The 18,791-nt window shown below is 33.2% G+C and overlaps 2 protein-coding genes across 2 annotated transcripts; both read right to left on the bottom strand.

The window, feature by feature from the left end:
- Window positions 1-617: 617 nt before the first annotated feature.
- On the bottom strand, window positions 618-5,970 carry LOC129305380 (uncharacterized). The gene is made up of 8 exons (XM_054945423.1): window positions 5,693-5,970; window positions 5,518-5,537; window positions 4,426-5,381; window positions 4,150-4,337; window positions 2,800-3,037; window positions 1,914-2,126; window positions 1,566-1,630; window positions 618-1,488 (listed from the first exon to the last, which is right to left on the bottom strand). Exons 1-8 carry the CDS (start codon window positions 5,788-5,790, stop codon window positions 1,044-1,046), a joined length of 2,223 nt encoding a protein of 740 aa, XP_054801398.1. The 5' UTR covers window positions 5,791-5,970; the 3' UTR covers window positions 618-1,043.
- Window positions 5,971-9,192: 3,222 nt separating this feature from the next.
- Window positions 9,193-11,931, bottom strand: LOC129304631 (anthocyanidin reductase ((2S)-flavan-3-ol-forming)-like). The gene is made up of 6 exons (XM_054944354.1): window positions 11,625-11,931; window positions 10,732-10,898; window positions 10,434-10,634; window positions 9,987-10,146; window positions 9,638-9,851; window positions 9,193-9,516 (listed from the first exon to the last, which is right to left on the bottom strand). The coding sequence occupies exons 1-6, from the start codon at window positions 11,743-11,745 to the stop codon at window positions 9,372-9,374; spliced, it is 1,008 nt and encodes a 335-aa protein (XP_054800329.1). The 5' UTR covers window positions 11,746-11,931; the 3' UTR covers window positions 9,193-9,371.
- Window positions 11,932-18,791: the final 6,860 nt, after the last annotated feature.

The raw sequence follows: 18,791 nt of genomic DNA, 5'->3' as shown, positions 1-18,791 counted from the left end.
GAAGTTAGAGAAGCAAAGTATATAAGTTGGAAATGGTGAAATAAATGACATTAAAAAAAAAAAGACTAATGGAAAACTATTACAATTGTAACCTTCAATTTAGCTTTTGGAATTTCCCACTAATTCTTCTGGAATATCTGGCTTATATGTGAAAATGGCAAAAGGATGTTTTAGTTATTTTTTCATTTTCTAAATATGAGTGGACCTGATCTAACTGAGACGGACCCTGAGGACCAGAAAAACAGTTTAGGAGTTTCTTGGATTTTACCATGATTGTCCTTGTGTCCTACCAAACAGTTTTAACAAATAATCCAAGAATCAAGCGGGTGTGATACAGATAATATGGTCTAGACTCCTTAAATTTCATTCCAAAGTTTGATTATTAAATATGTGTATAGAAAGCATTGTTTAAGAAAGCACAAATCCTTAAATGACACTCAAATTTTTTAAAAGATTAATCTCAAGTTTGCTGGTCATAAGGATACCTTGAGAAACCAAAACAATAAAAACGAAAACATCCAAGTCCAACTACTTTTACCTTTAACTTTATCCAGCAAATAATTGCAGGGCATGGAAATGCTAGCCATAAGATGATTGCTTAAACTGAAACCAGTAAATATCATCGAAAAGTGAACAATTATTCACATTCAAAGATTACTGCAAGGTTAGGAAACTTCAACTATACAGAAATCATTCGCACTAGTCATGCTGCTACGATGGCCAAAATAGTGTTGGTACAAAAAGAGAAGAAAAGAAAAGAAAAGGCCTGAATACTGATATAGACAGGCAGCAGCTCTCCATCTTCTCCATCATAGATGAAACATACAATTGGTTAGGTGAGCAAAAGATGAAAAGCAGGGGGAACAAATAAAATCAAATCAAATCAAATCAAGTTGCAGATCATCAAACTGGTCCTGTCATCTGGTGGTTTCAGAAGCTGCCCATATTCAATTGTCTCCTTCATGTAGTTGGAAGAGATGGAAATAACCACAACAAATCACAACTTGCATATGCCTGGTGCTTTTATATCACCTCTAAAATATTTAATAACCATTGGAAGGAGGCTTTGGGGTTGGACCAAGTAGGCGTGAAAATGTCTGCTGTGAACGCCCAGTATTCCCCCTTTGACCTGATGATCTATCGTTACTTTTTGGTTCTGACGTGGATCTAGAGAAAGCTTGAGCAAGTTCAACAGCCGAAGCAGCTTTACCATGCAGCAGACCAGTAGCATCGGTCTGCTCAATAGGCTTACGCCACATCTCAGATGAAGGTTTCCTATCAGAGATCTGCTGCCTGTCAGTTGCTCTCATGTTTCTCCGATTATCACTGTGCCAATTCCTCCTCTGCGTTCTCTCAGCATCAACCCATTGATCCCTCCTTTCAGGTTTTCTTGCAGCCTGTTGATCAAGATGAGCATCTTCGGGTAGTTCACTATAGCAGGTCTGCATTGAATGATCAGAAAGCTTCTCGGCTCGATCATACTCAATCCTTCACACAAAACATTTGTGAGAATTGTATCGTATTTTGACCATATATGAAAACACACAAACAAGACAAGTCATTACCTATTTGTCTCATCAGCTGCACCGTAATTGTTAATTGCATCGTCAACCCATCGCTCCTTTAAAACCTGAGGAAAAGGTCAGCAAAAATATCCAGCAAGAAACACAAAGCAAGCTAAGCCAAAAAGGGTGGAAGGAGTGTTGATTGATGTGACTGACAGCATATGGCACATGTTAAAGACGCATAACTGATAAAAAAAACAGAACAAAATACAATAAAATTCCACCTGAATGAATTACAAAAGCATTTTGAAGGGGTGAACAATGCATGCATGTAAAACTACAGTTCCAATGACATGTAAGAAGTACTAAACATTAAAACGGGCATTCAGGACATGAAAAATAACTCACCAGTTCTCGAGGTCGAGCACCCCAAATAACGCATTCCTGAATCATTTGCATTGTCAATTCATTATTTAGGCATGAAATAGTGGAATATTTAATCAACCAAAGTTGCTGAAAATAGTTCATGCTACATAATAATATGTCCACAAGTGTGAAATATGTAGCCCAAACAGAGAAAAAAAATTTATGAAAAGCATTAAACAAAGACCCAAAAGATAATTACCAGGACATTACAGGGTTCAACCATAATGATTTCTTCATAAGCACTTGATTTGAACAAGAAACACACAAGCACGCACCTTTCTGGTGGAGAATTTGAGACTTTTATGCGCCCAAAAATAGACTTATGCTTGCCATAGAAAAATCTAGAATTTAATCAGGTTTATTTTATACGATTACCTTTATTTTTAAAAAAGTGAGATCTTTAATTATATTGAATTAGGCTTCAGCTTATCTTATCTTATTTCGATTCAAATTGGTATAAATCAGCATCATTATTATTTTATTATTTGTATATAGGGCTTTTATAAGTAGAGTTTTCTCATTTGTTAGACCTTTTTGCCTGTTAAATAATATTAAGATCATCCTGTGGTGCAGGTATAATTGTACAAGATGAACACTCTCAAAATACCGTACTGCAATGTTATTTGGAATTATTTCATTGGTAAAATTCATGCACACATACTGCAGTTTCAACCTTTGAATCCTCTCTCAAGAAGCCATTGATCCCAAAGATCATCTGCTAAATTAAAAAATTAAAGTGCACCTTTGGCTAGCAAAAAACAACAAATTGCACACAGCAGAACCTAGGCAAGAAGAGGCTTAGTGGAATCAGACCAATGTCTGCTAGGCTGTGATAAGTAAGATGTCCTGCACTTATTGAGAGACTAACAACATGCTGAGGAACGAAGAACGATGGAGGGTAGTGGTGAAACCAGAATTTAGGAACCTTTTCAAAAGCATGGAGTGGGAGGATTGGACCAAGCAGTACCGCTGAATGGAAGCAGGACAAAATTTCACCAAACAGGTACCTTGGAACATGCTTTTTGGACACATTTGTTGGGATATATGGTGCTAGTGCTACAGATGCAAGCAAATGTTTTCTACAGAAAAACTCGGTAATCTCAAATCTGTCTTTGCAAGCTTTCAAAAAGAAAAAATGGATTTAGACAGATAGAATAGCTTGTATACTCTAAATGGATTTAGACCTACTGATGCTGTAAGATTAGTGTAGTGGCTCCCTTAAGGAAGGCATGGAGAATCAAATGCAAATTGGGTTTTGGGGTTCAATAGCAAGGTTGGTTCCCTTCCCATTACTATTATTGAAATCCAGAGAATCATTCATGGTCTACAATTATGCTGGACAAGAGGAATACAGAAAATAGAAGTGTTCACCAATTGTGAGGATGTGATTAATCTGCCTACGAGAGAGGAATTGACCTCACACCTTTACCAGGACATCATAGATCACGCACAGAAGCTTTTCTATAGAAAAGCTAACAATTGTGCTCATTTTTTGGCTACTAATGCAGATGACACGATAGGTAGTTTTAATGCCCTTTATCATACGAACATAGAAGAAACACATCACTGGCTTAAAGAGCATTTAAGATACAGATATAACAATATACTCCACATTTCCATTCTCATGGTCAAAATAGATGTCTAATGGTCACACAAAACAAACAAGAAAAACTTCCATTATTCATTTTAAGCATGCAAAATGCATTAACAATGTTGTTGAAAAAGTAAGGCAGAGCACAAAACATTACTAAAACAAACCAGAACTATGTCTACCTACAAATCAATATAAATTTTCACACTTCACATACGCTTGCATATCTCAATTCAAAATTATCAAAGAATATACCCCCAAAAGAGTCATGACCCATCCTTCTGTCAAAAGGCAAGTTCTTTCTTGCTTAAAATGTGACATAGTGTGGTTCCTAAACTAGCAAGAAATGGGACTCCAAAACTAATCAGAAATCAGAATAAAACAAATGCTCATATTTTAGCTCACTTAATCCTCTGAATCATTTTTATAGGCCAAAAGAATCCTATCAATTGTATGATTTTCATAAAACTGTGAACAATATGCAAAGTGAAGAGAGAAAAAAGGCATCTGTTCTTCAGATTCAAAGGTTGCTCCTCACAGATAAATGCTTAAAATATGGTTCCTAAATCATGTGTATGTGTGCGTGCACTCACTCACAGATGAAAATTTTTAGCTCACTTTACAAACCTGTCTGATCTAGTGTTTCCTTCCAATTTTTCAAGGGATTGTGACTGAGGTTTCAAATTCAGCTTTGGGCGCTGTCTTTCCTCCATTCTGCTTTCAGTTCCAGCTGAGTCAGGATTCACAATATTGGCATGGCCATGTGCCTCATTAACAATTTCAACATGGCTAGAATCACTACCTTGGCAATATAACTGCCATGAAGCAAATGAGAGAATCCATGAAATCAATATAAAGTAGCATTTCATGTGAAGTAGTCTCATAAGTCGAGGGTGTGAATACCTGTACATTATCAGTAACAGAAGGTTCTGAATTTTCTAGTGGCTTTGTCCTAGGTAATAAATTCAACTTGGGCCACTCTCTTGGTTCAGATGCCATTGAGTGTTGCAACTCAGGTTCCCGAAGTCTAGCATCATTTAGAGCTGGTTGTACCCCGTCAGTATGGTGTTGCCTTGATTGCACTTCTGAATATTTGGAAATCCCATGTCTTTCGTGCTCCAGTAAATCATTTCTATGACCACGAATCTGGTCATCAATAGCCAATCTCCTTTCAGCAGGTCTCGCCAACAACACATCAGGATATCCCTTCTCATCTACTGTGTCTATCCTATTGTGGCTCCTATTGCCATTAACATTGGTTGGCCTACTCTCTGCTTCAGAGGATGTACCAATCTCAAAATCCATCTGACTTTGAACTTTCTTTGACAGCCATCTACCGGAAGACACCTTGTCAATGGCACTTGCATGAGACAACTTGGAAACAGCGTTAGGACCGGAACAAGCAGAGTGATCTGGCTCAACAGTACTGGCCACATCCTTTCTCATTGCCCATACGTTTGGGGAAGCCCCATTGGTTCCCTGGTCCCTACTACCTCTTAAATTCTGAGAATTCACCCCGACATGACTTGCTTCAGTCAGCCTTGCAGAGTATGAATTTCCTTTCCCAACTTGATATTGAGAGCTGGAAGGCACCTTGGGGCCTAATGAATCCCCTCGCCCGGACTTCACCTCAACGCGAGAAGGCGGGCCCCAAATACTTTCACCACTAATAGTTCTACGGGGAGCTGAACCTGAGGTGCCACCTAGCGGTTTACGCTCGTCCTCATCAAAATTACTACCAATTGGAGCAGTGTGGGTGAGAAATGGGGTCTTGTCATCGTAATGCCTAGATAGTGAGGAGTTGTGCGGCAAGGAGCCATGATCGGACGGACCAATGGGATTACCCGCGATGAAGGTCGCTCATACCCAGAACGATCTGAAGTTTTAACAGTCCTGCGTCAATTTGGCAAAATGTTACACGGGTTTTCATATACAAATCCATGAATCTTGAGAAAAAAAAAAGAGTCGAATGGAACAAATGTGAAGATAAAGTACACATAATCGGAGCCATAGATCTACTTTATCTCAAACTAAGAACCCACCCACATTTCACAACCCCAGAAGCATTGTATAAGAATTTACAAAAAAAAAAAAAACAGAGAGAGAGAACAAGAGAATGAAATAGTAAAATCAAAATATGAAAAGGGAAACTGCAATAAAGAGGACATACAGGCCGGGAGCAGAAGGTAGAGGAAGATCAGAAGGAATAGAACCGCCATGGAAGTCCTTGAGTGTCATAGTATTGCCGTTGCCCTTCTTCTTGGACATTCTTTCCTTCACTACTCACCGGTATAGAAACTTGAAAGCCTGATTCAGATACCAAGAAGATGTGGAAGGAAGGAAGGAAGGAATAATCCAATTGAAGAGAAGAATGAAGACGCAAGAGCGAGCACGAGAAGGGATGATGGCTTTGCTTTTGGATTTGCCACTTCCCACTCCAAACGAACTCTGCTAGCAGACCATAATGGTCATTTAATAATACAATTTTCTATATAATTTATATATCTAATTTATCTTCTATATAAGAAACGATCAAAATATATTTTTTACATTTAACTTGACGACCCCCTCAAGCTTAATTTTAGGATCCATATCCATCAAGAAAGATAGGATCTTTTGAAGATAACATTGAAAATTGGGTCGGTTAAACACTTCAATAAATTTTTTTTAATCATAGTTACAGTTTTACATATTAAATCCTAGAACTAACACTCGTCGGATTCAATAATCCTGATTTTCAAGAACTTGTTTGAATATGAAACTCTTTTTTTCCATTGAAAGTTTTTTATTGTGTTATTTTCACCCTCAAGAGAATGAGCTCACTTCATAGAATTTTGCCACATCAGCAGATTTAGAAGAATAGTGGAGGCGGATTTTGCATTAACGCTGAAATACGACGGCGGACAATCCTTGGTGATGGAAGATCTTTCAAGATTAGTAGTAGAATGAATAATAATAATAATTAGAGATCTAATCATGAACAATTGGACCACAACATAACAGATTGCTACTGAAAATGTGCAACCAGCGACTTCCTCGACCCATTACCAACCAAGTATTTTAGCTTTCTTTTTCTCCTTTACTTGCCAAAAATAAATAAATAAATAAATAACATTGAGGTCCCTTGTAAAAAAACTATTAACAAGTTGGTCCTCCATGTATCGACCCTTTTGATATTGATAACAATGATGTACTGTAATAAGATTATTATTATTATTATTATTTTTAAGTAGGGACCAAATTGAATGATTCCAAAATGTCATTCTCCCTTAAGCTTATGCTTACTAGTTATTGCCATCCAATCCTCTTCATCATGTGATTAATCTGTCTCTATTAATTAAGTAGTTTTTGACCCATGCATCACAAGGAATATATTGAATTATACTATTGAAACATTAGAAATCAAGATACTATAAAATAAATAAAAGTGCATCGATGTAATAACAGAAAATAATTTCAATAAAAAAAATCTTGATCTTACTTGTTATTCATAATATGATTAGGTTTATATTAGAAAAATAAGTACAAATATAAATTAAAGAATAGTGATGGAACATGCATTGTATCGTCTATAATATAAGAAATGAAAGTGTAATGTTGTATGTTTTGTGCATGAATATGATAGGGAGAGTGAGAGTTATATTATTTGCTCTTCTTAATGATATTTAAAATAGAGTCTTGTGTTTTACGAGGTCTTGAGAGATATCATTGCATAGTTCTAATTTTAAAAAAAAAAAAAAACCAAGCAATTATATAATAACTGTATTGGTTCTGATATGGCTACTGCCCGCATTAAAAAAAAAAAATTATTTGTTTTTCTTTAATAAATTTGTTGTGTCTTAGGCCTATGTTAGAATGTGAATTTTTTCTCAACCCATTGTCAAGTTTGCTAGAGAAAAAACTCATATGTTTCTTAAATATGAAGTGTCTTATGCATCACGTGGTAACAGTATATAGATATGAGGCACATAGCGCGAGGTTACGCATGTTTACAAGTTGATTTGATTTGACAGTTAATATAATGCATGAAATTTATTAATGGAAAAATATAAAAAGAATTTCAAAAATTCACCAGGCAATTTTGACTTATAAAAAATGTTCTCGAGCCCAAGAAGATAAAACTTGTACCGTAGTAATGTGAGTTTCATTTGTGTGATACCACCTCAATGAGCCAATTACCTCCGAACCCACATGCTTCTTTATTATAATAAAATTTTTAAAAGAAAAAAAAATAAAAAGGGAGAAAAGTTGGGTAGTGTGAAACTATATGTTAATTACATAATAAAAAGACTTTAGACCTTATACAATGCGGATATTAATCTTTTACTTAGTTTGAGAAAAATTCAGGTGATTGAGGAAATTTTAGTGAGTTCATTTTTTTTTTTACAAAAAACGACAAATGAGGTCATAAAATTTTAATAAAAAGATAATTTAAAAGAAAAAAGAAAAATCAATTAAAACTTTCAACCCTATATTTTCATTTTTAAAAATTAACTCATTAAAATATAAATAATACTGTATCTGTTCAGTATTATTAGTCATTTGTAACCAAATCATAACCCTTGTGCGTTAGTTAAATATTTTTAAAATTATACGCTTTTTTTATGTTTACATTTATTTAATAAAGTATTCCTTTCGTTTAAAAAATGTAAAGTATTTTTTTAAAAGTTTGATATTCAAAAATATAAAATATTTTTAGTCTTTTGAGATATAATTATTGCCTTTTTTCTAAAAGTGTCTTTATTGATAGTAACTTTATATTTATTATAAGGTAGTTAATAGAAGTAAATATGAAAAAATAGGGTTAGTTTAAAAGTAAGTTAGAACTTTATTGGAGGATGAAATTCGATTAAAAATGCCTTACATTTTTGAACGGAGGGAGTATCTCAATTTAAAAACCTTATTCATTATGCCTCTAATTAAAGGGTATGTTTTTTTAAACCTCATTAATTACAAAAATGCCTTATATTTTTTAGTATCTTATCTTAAAAAAAAAATCCTTATACTTTTGGAGGGAGTATGTTAGGAAAAAAAAAAAAGATAACAACCATTTAGAAAGTACAAGAACATTATAAGTTATTACCCGTACATGTTAAAAATTTAAAAAATAATTTATTTATTTTAAATTTTTTTAATTCCTTTAAATGTTGAAAATATAAATCACATTTTATTTTCTTTTATAATACTTCACGATGAAATTTAAAATCTAGTCTAGATAATAATATGCATGTAATTTCTTCATAATTTATTACTCCGTAAATAAATTTAAAATTTTTTAATATAAAAAGTTTAGATTACAAAAATTTGTTACCCCACACGAATTAAAACTTTTGACAACATATTTTATTTTAGAATGTATTAACCCATACACTAAGTGTTCTTATAAGTCAACAAAAATTAATAACTAATTTTAATTATATATAAGTTAAAAATAAAAAATAATTTCATAAACTTTAAAAGGAAAAAAAATAAATATAATTTGAAAAATGTGATTTAAAATAATTTGTTATGGCTTTTTATGCAGAAAAAATTTTATGTCTTTAATTTTGTAAAAAAAAAATATGATTTTAAAACATTCACAAAAATATACCTTAGAGCTACAGTAAAATAATTTTTTTGCTGTACATGTACAGTAAAAATCTACAGTAAAAATCATTGTACTTGACGATATAAACATAAGTAGATGATTTCTTATAGTGCATTCGAGGGACATAACAACATGGAAAAGTAACATTCCATCATATAAAAATACTAGTTCAGTATATCACACTGAACTGCAGCTCCAGATTATTATCACAACATTATTGTAACTATTGGAGCTTCTGCTACAGCTTTGAACCTCTAATAATTCAATTTTTTAGGACTCCATTAGACTTGAAGTACTCCACAGTCTCGTCATAGATCTCTTCTATCCCAAACTGGAAACTGAACCCTTCTTTGACAAGCTTCTCCGGAGAGATTATCAACTTGGCCTTGGAGGGAAAGTCATTAAATCTGCAGTTATAAAATCATACATGATCACTTAACAATTGGCTTTTTGCTGCTGTATAACAGATCTCGAAGACAAGAATTTTAGGCTGAAGAGTCATGTACAGTATTTGGATCTGAAGCTTACTCAGTTGGGATTTTGTACTGAGGGTATCGTTTGCTAAGGAACTTTGCGAGCTCAGGAACACTCGTATTGTGAGCACAACAAATGTATCGACCAGAAGCTGATTCTTTCTCGGCCAAAAAAATGTGTGCCCGGCAAACATCCTTGACATGAGCAAGGGATATTGAACCTGACAACATCTGCATGCCCTTCAAAGCATTTATCAGGAAATCATTACCTGCAATGCAATTAACACATCAATCACTTCATAAACATAGTGACTAGCAGATTTCGATCCTCTTTTAGACATACCGGTATGTCAATAGACAAATTGAAACAGAACAATTAACCTAGTGGGTGTAGCAGTTTATACCTGTAATTAGGGACATGGCTAGACCAAGACTGCTTGGGATTTCTGGAGTGAGAGAAGCACCACCCATCATAGTAGGTACCACAGTGATAAGATCTATATGATTTTCTTCCGCAAATTTCCATGCAGCCTTCTCTGCTAGTGCTTTGGAGGCAGGATATCCCTGTGTTTGCATAAACTTTCTCATTAGAATAAATGTTGAATGATTTGTCTATAACCCTAATTACATGTTCTTGATAACATGCAACTATTCCAAATTCCTAGTTAAGCCTGACCGGTAAAAGACATGAAGACCAGCTAAATCATGAAGAAAGATAACATATAAGCATATTGAAGGTAGGTTGCACAAAAAATGTGTCTAACATGTGTACACATCATTTTAAGATTGATTCGGTCCATCTATCTATTTTAAACCAGATCTACACAAAGATTTTTTCATCGAACAATTACCCAAGTAGGTGGTTTTGCAGTGCTCAAGAAATCAACGTCAGTCCAGTTACTTTCATCCATAACTAGACCAGTCCCTTCTAATGCATTTATTGTGACAGCAGCTGCTGAAGATGTCAAGATCACTCGTTTAACTGCTTTTGCCCTTGCACATGCTCTCAAGACATTCAATACGCCTTGGATTGCTGGTTTGATCATGTCATTCTGCATAGAGTTTAGGAGAAGAATGTGTGCATTAGTATAGACACACAAACAAACATACAAAGATCTATAGTATGATCATGAGTTTTCAATTTTATACCTCAGGATCTTCGGAAGCAAAGTTCACAGGAGTAGCGACGTGGAAGACAAGTTCACAGCCAGTTATAGGGGCATCAAATTTGTCTTCTTCCGTCAGATCTGCTCCAAAAATGTTCAATTCTCCCAATTTTTGCAGTTCTACGAGATGGGATATTTTTTTGGGATCATCTGCTCAAAACATTGGTGTCAGGACATTCTATTCATGACAGAATCTGAACATTCCATTCCAGTGTCAAAAGCAAAATCATAGAACAGCTTCATCAATACAATTCCAGGGTCATAGGCCCAGCAAGGTTGGAAATCTTTACAGGGTTTGCTTCAAGTCCAAGACATTAGACAGGTGCCAAGGGGGCCATGTGAATATCTCTGAAAACGGCCATTTGTTCTTCTAGTGTTTTCTTTACTGTTATCATTTCGTGTTCAAAGGCCCATAACTGTTTGCTTCTAAAATTGCTTTTAGTCAATCTCGTTTAAAATTAAAACAAAACAAATGAATGCACGTGGACATAAGAGGTATTTAAAATTAATTAAATAAAACAAAACTGAAAATATTCAAGTGAAAGTCGGTTCTTCAAATGTCCAATGTCAAAACCGCAGTTAGGTTTTTCTTCTTCGTCTTCTTCTTCTTCTTCTTTTTTTCCTTTTTGTCGATGATGATTGAAGAATATTTGGAGCAAACAGATGTCCTTAAATTCTATAATCCTGACTAAAAATGTCTTTACATTAAATCACCTTAAAAACCAAGAATCAAGTTAAATCTAATCAAAACCCAATTAAGTCCACGGAGATTTAAAACCAACAAGCTTAGAAAAAGGAGTCAAACCGAAGATCAGAATGGTTGCATTTTAGGGTAATAAACAAGTCACAAAAAAAAAAAAAAGAGAGAGAAGGAACCTGGATTTCGAACAGTTGTATTAACAGCATATCCCTTGATGAGCAACTGCCTCACGAGCTCAGAAGCCACAAACCCAGTTCCTCCGACAACGCACGCCTTCTTCTTCCCGATTTGATCCATTCCGCTCGCAATTCTCTCTCTGCAACTGATTACGAAACGACCGCTGAACAAAGAAGGCAACGTACAAAACGGGACAGTCGTTTCATTTGGTTCATAACCGCGGCATTAATATGGTCGATGGGTCGTCGTCCCTGTGTGGAGTAGAGTCAGTTCAGCTTGAAAGCTAGAAGGTGAGCACGTGATCAGCTGTGGCGCCACCAACTCACCCCAAAGACCTGTTTTTTTTTTTTTTTTGGTTTCCTTGTTCGAGGGAATCAAAATCTACGATTGCAAATCCTCACACCCGTTCCGGCCAAAAAACAGAAACAAAAAAAAAAAAAAATATCCTCACACCCCTTGTCTAGCCCCACTCTGTTTTGTTTTGTAGCCAAGACCCAATGACGCCATTATATTTTCTCCCTATTTTTCTCTTATTTAGATTTTAATTTTTTAAATAAATAACAAAATTCTTTTTTTTTTTCCGTCAGAACAAAATTCTTGTTTTCTATTAAAGAAAAAAACTACTCTTATTTATTAAATAGCCAGCTACCATCCGATCAAAAAAAAAAAAAAAGGCCAGCTACCAAGTCAAACAATCAAAATGGATATTTTGTGGAGAAAAAATATTTCTTAAATATATTTATAACTCTTAACTATATATTCCTCTTTGTGGAGAAAATTTTTGATGGGTTGGATTTCTAAAACTCATTAGATTTTTAGAATAAATAATTAAATAAATCCAATCATTTTTAATGATAAAAATATTTTTGTTTACAAAAATTGATATGGGTTTATACTTATAATTAAGAAGAAAATTCACAAGTAAAGCATATAAAATTAATAATACAATTTTTGTAAATAATAAAAAATCCAATTTTGTATAACAAAAAAAAATTTTACACGAGTCCATATGAATTTATATTTGAGGCTTTTTCATTCATTGAGGATTTTTTGATTATTTCAATTTTAAAAATAATTGTACATGAGACTTTCTAAAAAACTATTTATCAGAATTTATTGAACTTGTAAAGCAAATATCGATCAGCCGTTCGTTTGAAATGCTTTCTCCTTTTGTTTCGCACAGAAGATAAAAAATTTATATTTTGCAGTGATTTATATGTTAAAAATAAAAAAAGCATACAAAATTCTAAAAGAAGTCTTATAATTAACATATAGCTTAAAGTGACATTATTTTTTAAATTCCTTATTTATTTCTTTCCTCCCAAGTCCCATCATGGACCTTTATTGTAATGTCATATGCCAGTATGGGGGCAAAAAAAAAAAAAAACAAAACAAAACAAAACAAAAAAAAAAAAATTGGTTTCCCACACACAAAAATACTACCCACAATGCGTTTTAAAGAAAACAAAAACAAAGATAATGTATATAATAAAATATGATATAGATATCCCACATGATTAATTCCACTTGCATCTTCTAATACATGAAATAATTGAAAAAAATTAAAAGGCCGGAATTTTCCCCCTTTTATTTTATTAAAAGAAATTTGAAACCTTGCTGTTCTGTGCTATAACACCCTTTTTTTTCTGTTCATCAATTTTTTAAAGATGATTATTATGATTATGTTAGGTTTAGGCTCTCTTCCTATGTGAAAAATTACATAATATTAAAGTTTATTATGAGTCTCACTTATTAAAGAGAGTTCAAATTAAATCATGCGAGAGAGGTCTTACTCAAAAGTGATGCATAGCCATTTGAAAAAAGAAGAAGAGAAAAGTCATTTTTACATGTTCATTAAATAGTTTCAGTAAGTTTGCATTTGTGGATTTATTAATTATTGGATTGGACTAAAATTTATTTAGTTGGTTTAGAACATCCAATCTGTCATATAATTGGATCATTGTTTCGTTACTTAGTGTGGGAGTTATTCTATCTAAACAATAGCATCTAGTTTGAGTGTTTTGCATATTTTTCATCTTCTTTTATAAGCTTGTTGCTTTGGTGCTTTGGTTGATTATTTGCACTAATTTGTGTATTTGGCTAAGACTCTCTTATACCCTATTATAGTCATGGTGAAGCTGATTTTCATTGATTTGGTTTGGATGACTCGTAATTTTTATCTTTACATTGAGGAATTTTTCATGTTAATAATTTCTTGTGTCTCTGATTAAATTATGCTATTTGTCTTCTATATATTTGTTTCTTTATTCCTATAAGATTCTAGCAAGTGAATGAGACTACATGTCAAGCCAACTTACATTTGACATTTCAATAGATTAATTATATCAAAATTAAAGTCAACTGATCATGTTTTTTTTCAATCTGATTAACTAAACATTCAACAATATAATATTAAAATAACATAATTTAAGCATAATTTTACGAAAGTCTAAAGTTAACACGTTTGAAACCATAAAAACCAACTTATATTATAAATTTCTAAAATATAAAAACTAAATTAGAAATTAAAAGAAATGGGCGAGCCATCAGCCTAGAGCTTTTGGAAAGTTTGTGTTCTTAACTTCTTATCAGTAAACCATGGACAATAAAATCACAAGGAAAACGTCTAACGGCTGATTTCCCGATTTGGTAGGTATATTATCAAATGAAACGAAACAAAAGAACATTTTTAAATATGAAAATATGAAAAATCATGTCCCTAAAAAATATTATATAATGATCACATTGCTATAATAAATATTCACTATTAAAACATATTGCAAATGGCAATGGTAATTTGCCACGGTTTTTCTTAAATCAATGAAAATCGCACGTTTTTTTTTTAAAACCATGGCTAGAATTTTTTTTCCTGGAAATAAGAAAAGCTACGGTTTTGTTCAACTTAAATTTTGATAATCACAAAATGAGAGAAATTTGTGCATTTCAAGGAATAAGCATTTATACCAAAATTAACTTGTGTTTTGAGTGTTTGTATGCTATAACTTCTTATTTCGAAATGAAAAGCTTATTTAGGAACAGTATAAGGTCTTCTTTACTAATCTTTAATTAATTCTAAAATTCAAGTAATCAAGAAACTAATCTAAACGGATTATCAAATTTGTAAATTTACAAAACAAGATCCCACATTTTCAAAATTTTCAAAACGTTCTCATACATGTTTATAAATTACAATTTATAGTAAAACAATCTTACGGAAGCATGTAATATAATATTGCAACAAAGTATTTGCGTTTCAGTTGAAAAAAAAAACATCATTTCATAACAGTGACATAGAGATGTGTCGCAACTTGTTATACGTGTGCCGTGGCACATTCCTCTATATGTCATGCATCACGGTACATTGCACATTTTTGACAACATTGTTGTTGTCATTTGACAATAATTGGAGCGGACTTTTGATATGCCCTATTTCTCTATTAAAAGTTTAATTAAGGCAATTTAAGTGTTCACAAAGAGCTTTCTCCGAACTTTAGCCAATGACACATATTTCATAATCAAATTATTTCTTAGTAAAAACTTAGAAACCCATTTCTCAATTTGCTCCTTCTCATAACTCAAGCACAACTTGGGTGTCCTAATATCACTCCAAGTGCCAAAAGCCTAAACTACACCTTAGATCACACTCAATATACTATAACAGACCTGTGTAATATACCACATCATACAATTAATACATCCAATACATTTTTAATACTCAATCCCTTAATCATAAAAACAAAAAGAGGAGTCCCAATTTCATAATCATCGTACATAATCGACATAAATTACCTATTTGCTTACCTCTCACTTGCACTAGTAAGTAACCATGGATTATCCTAGCTGGCAACATCAAAGTAAATTATACGCATAAGTACTCAAATTAAATGAGGCTTACAACTTAGGACGGAAATCCTAAGTCTCAGTTTGTTTCCCTTGATATTGTCCTAATGAGCTAGCTCTTTAATAGTAAAGAGAAATGAGTGAGTATAACCACTCAATAATCAAGGTTTGTCTAATTTATACTAGTGGATGTCAACTGATTCATATGCAAGGGGCTATCATGATCATACTCATATCAAATTAACTTGTTTCAAACACGTAATTGCATTTTTCATCATCACCATACATTTTCATAATCTATAATTTCATTTTCACAACTAGGTCATTAATCACATATATTATCATATGTGTCCAATATAATTTATATAATATAGACAACCATATGTTCTTTTGTCATAATATGCATGATCAAACCTCCCTTATATCCTCTTTATACCTCTACCATGAAACTATGGGCTATTATAGACTAGAATCATCTATGTCACAAGACTACTTTAGCCATTCGTGCATGAGAAGCTACCTAGCCAAGGTCGCTTGACTCACTTGTGGGTCATGGTTTCCTCTAAATCTCTTACAAGGTGTTATTCTCCTTAAACTAACTTCCTCATCGAATAAGCAGAAACTAGAGTAAGCTTAAGTCCCTTATTATATAATAGAACAGTTCCTCATTGAACAAGATAATGGCAAACCATCAAGCTCTAATAGTAACCTTGCCATGTGGATTTTAAACTCACTGCTACTCTTCTCAAGCAAACTCCTGCCTTTCATGATCATCTAATGCATAAATGCAATATCACATAGCATGTAAAGTACTCAATGTATAAGCATGATTAACATCATCATTGTACTCATGTCATAAATGAACATCACATAAACACATATCAAGCAGTCATTGAACTCCACTTTACTTTACTTCATTGACCTTTTCACCATACACACTCATTGAACTCCATAGACATTACATCATTGAACTCTATAAAAACCATATCATTAAATTCCACAAGGATTATGACATTAAACTCCATAAAAATTATTTCATAAAACTCCACAAAATCATGTCATTTTTTAATATCTCACAAATTATAATATTTGTTTTCAAATATTTTATGTCACAGTTGCATTTAAGATAATTTTGTATGATTCAATCATAGTATACAATTCAAGAAATTAATTAACACATAACGTATAAGAGAGATTTCCCCCGGTTACCTCAAATCTTTAAGAGATCAAAGGTTTACCCATCAAATACATACTTCTAAAGCTTCATAAAGTTTGAATGGTATCAAATTGTGATCACTCTACGTTTAATCATAACATCAATAATCAATATCTAATTCAACACTTCCAAACTCTCAAAACTCAATATCCTTATATATGAGGATACCCATAGGGTTTATTAGCTTTCTTTAACTCATATTAACTTCATTGAACTCTCAACTAGCCATTAATGGCTTCTCATTACTCAACCACCTTATTTATGATGAATTTTTCGGTGTTTATGGCTTTTAACTACCAAAAACACATAAAGCAATAAATGCTAGGTTTAAATAATTTAAACAACTCTCATTAACTCTATTTAAGTTAATAAGTTTAGACTCATAGCCTCAATTGACTAAAAATTATCTTTCTCAAATAAACCATCACTCAAAATTTAGAGAAAATGGGAGAAAAAGGAAAAAGGGAAGCTTGGTACACTTACATTGGATGTTATCAAGCTCTAAATTGCTTCTAATCCTTTCACTTAGCAAACCCTAGTATAGGTTTTCACGTGCTCCTTGTTTCCTCTTTTGTTTCTCCTCTACCTTTACCTGTTTCACACCATATGCCACTGAATTTTGGACAAAGAAGGGACTCTTGCATTTAGGTAGCTCTTACATCGTAATACATGGCATATAACCATTTCTCTTTGTCTTTCTTACTTTTTAATGCCTAGGTGGCTGACTTAAAAGAAATTTAAAGGAGAAAAATTTAAAGCTCTCTTATTTAAAGGAAAACTAGGGTACATCTCAATCTCAAGCCCCTGTTTCTAAGACACATATTTTAGGATCATTTGAGAGGACCCCAAAAAATGCTGCTTCTTTAATTCCAAGCTCTAGTAATCTAAATATAAGAGAAGAGAATGTTCAGAGCAAGCAAAAGAGGAAAGGAAAAGAAAAGTTGATTGTGCTTCAAATAAATTGGGTAGATCAAAACTATCAGGATCTCTATAAAGGAGTTATTTGAATTTGATATGAGAAAATGGCAAGTAAGAATGTTGGGTTAAGCTGGTTTATAGATTTCAAGGTTCTAGAAGAAAATGCATATAATGTGAAGAAGGTTGTGGAGCCTTACATGAAGTTGAGAGATGAACTATCCAATGTGTGAAGAAGTTATAAGAGCTTTCTATAGCTCTGTTCATCTATTTGAAGATGGTAAAATTATCAAAGCTAAGATTAGAGATGAAGAGTTTGACATCATATAAGCTTACCTACTCAAACTTCTAGGATTGCTTATTGATGGATTGAGACTAAAGTTATTAAACTTTAACTTCACCAAACCTATTACGTAGAAGAGATTGGTGCCTTCTTAGGAGCGTATTGACTTGTTGGTGTCTAAGCCAGCTTCTATTCCTCTAACACACATAATAATTCACCATATTCTAGCTAGAATGATCTTAGGTAAGCAAACTAGTCTCAACAATCTCAATCAAGAGAACTTCATTTATATAAATGCTTTACCCAAGGATTTGAAGATTAATGTAACTTTAATCATTATGGAGAGAACAAGGAAGTTGGTTTCCTTGGATCACCAAAAGGCTGAAAAGTATTTTCTTTATGGATCTCTCATCTCCATAATTTTAGATGATCAAAAAATCAAATATTTAGAAGATGGGATAAAGGTTACTGGGGTTGATGTTATGCATAACATCCTCATTTTTAAACTAAATGAATTAAGCTTGAATTAGATTAAATTAAGTTTATTAGTGAGGTGCATGGCCAGAGAGGTCTAATGGATGTGTTTGGTTTTAATTTCAGCCCTAAAAGCAAGTCCGAAAGAAAATCGAGTCACTCAAGAATGAAAAGAGGAAAGAAATCTAATGGGTAAGGCTTTGTGCCATACGTCACTGCTTATGGATCAGGCTATCGCGGTGTATGTATGTTGACACACCTGGGGGAGATGCTTTTTGTACTATGTGCCGCAGTACATGGACACTTTTCTGCAAAATAAGAACACGAAATGATGCAATAGAAGAAGGAGAAACAAACATATATAAAGGAAGGACAAAAATGCTTTGCGAGGGCTTGAGGAATCTGAACACTTAGAGTATTTTGGAACTTATGAACATT

Source organism: Prosopis cineraria, unplaced genomic scaffold (genome assembly GCF_029017545.1).
Source record: "Prosopis cineraria cultivar Desert tree isolate PC_DT_omini unplaced genomic scaffold, ASM2901754v1 PC3, whole genome shotgun sequence".
NCBI classification, from domain to species: Eukaryota; Viridiplantae; Streptophyta; class Magnoliopsida; order Fabales; family Fabaceae; genus Prosopis; species Prosopis cineraria.
Note: the sequence above shows the minus strand (reverse complement) of the source record. Positions and strands in the feature narration are given on the sequence as shown.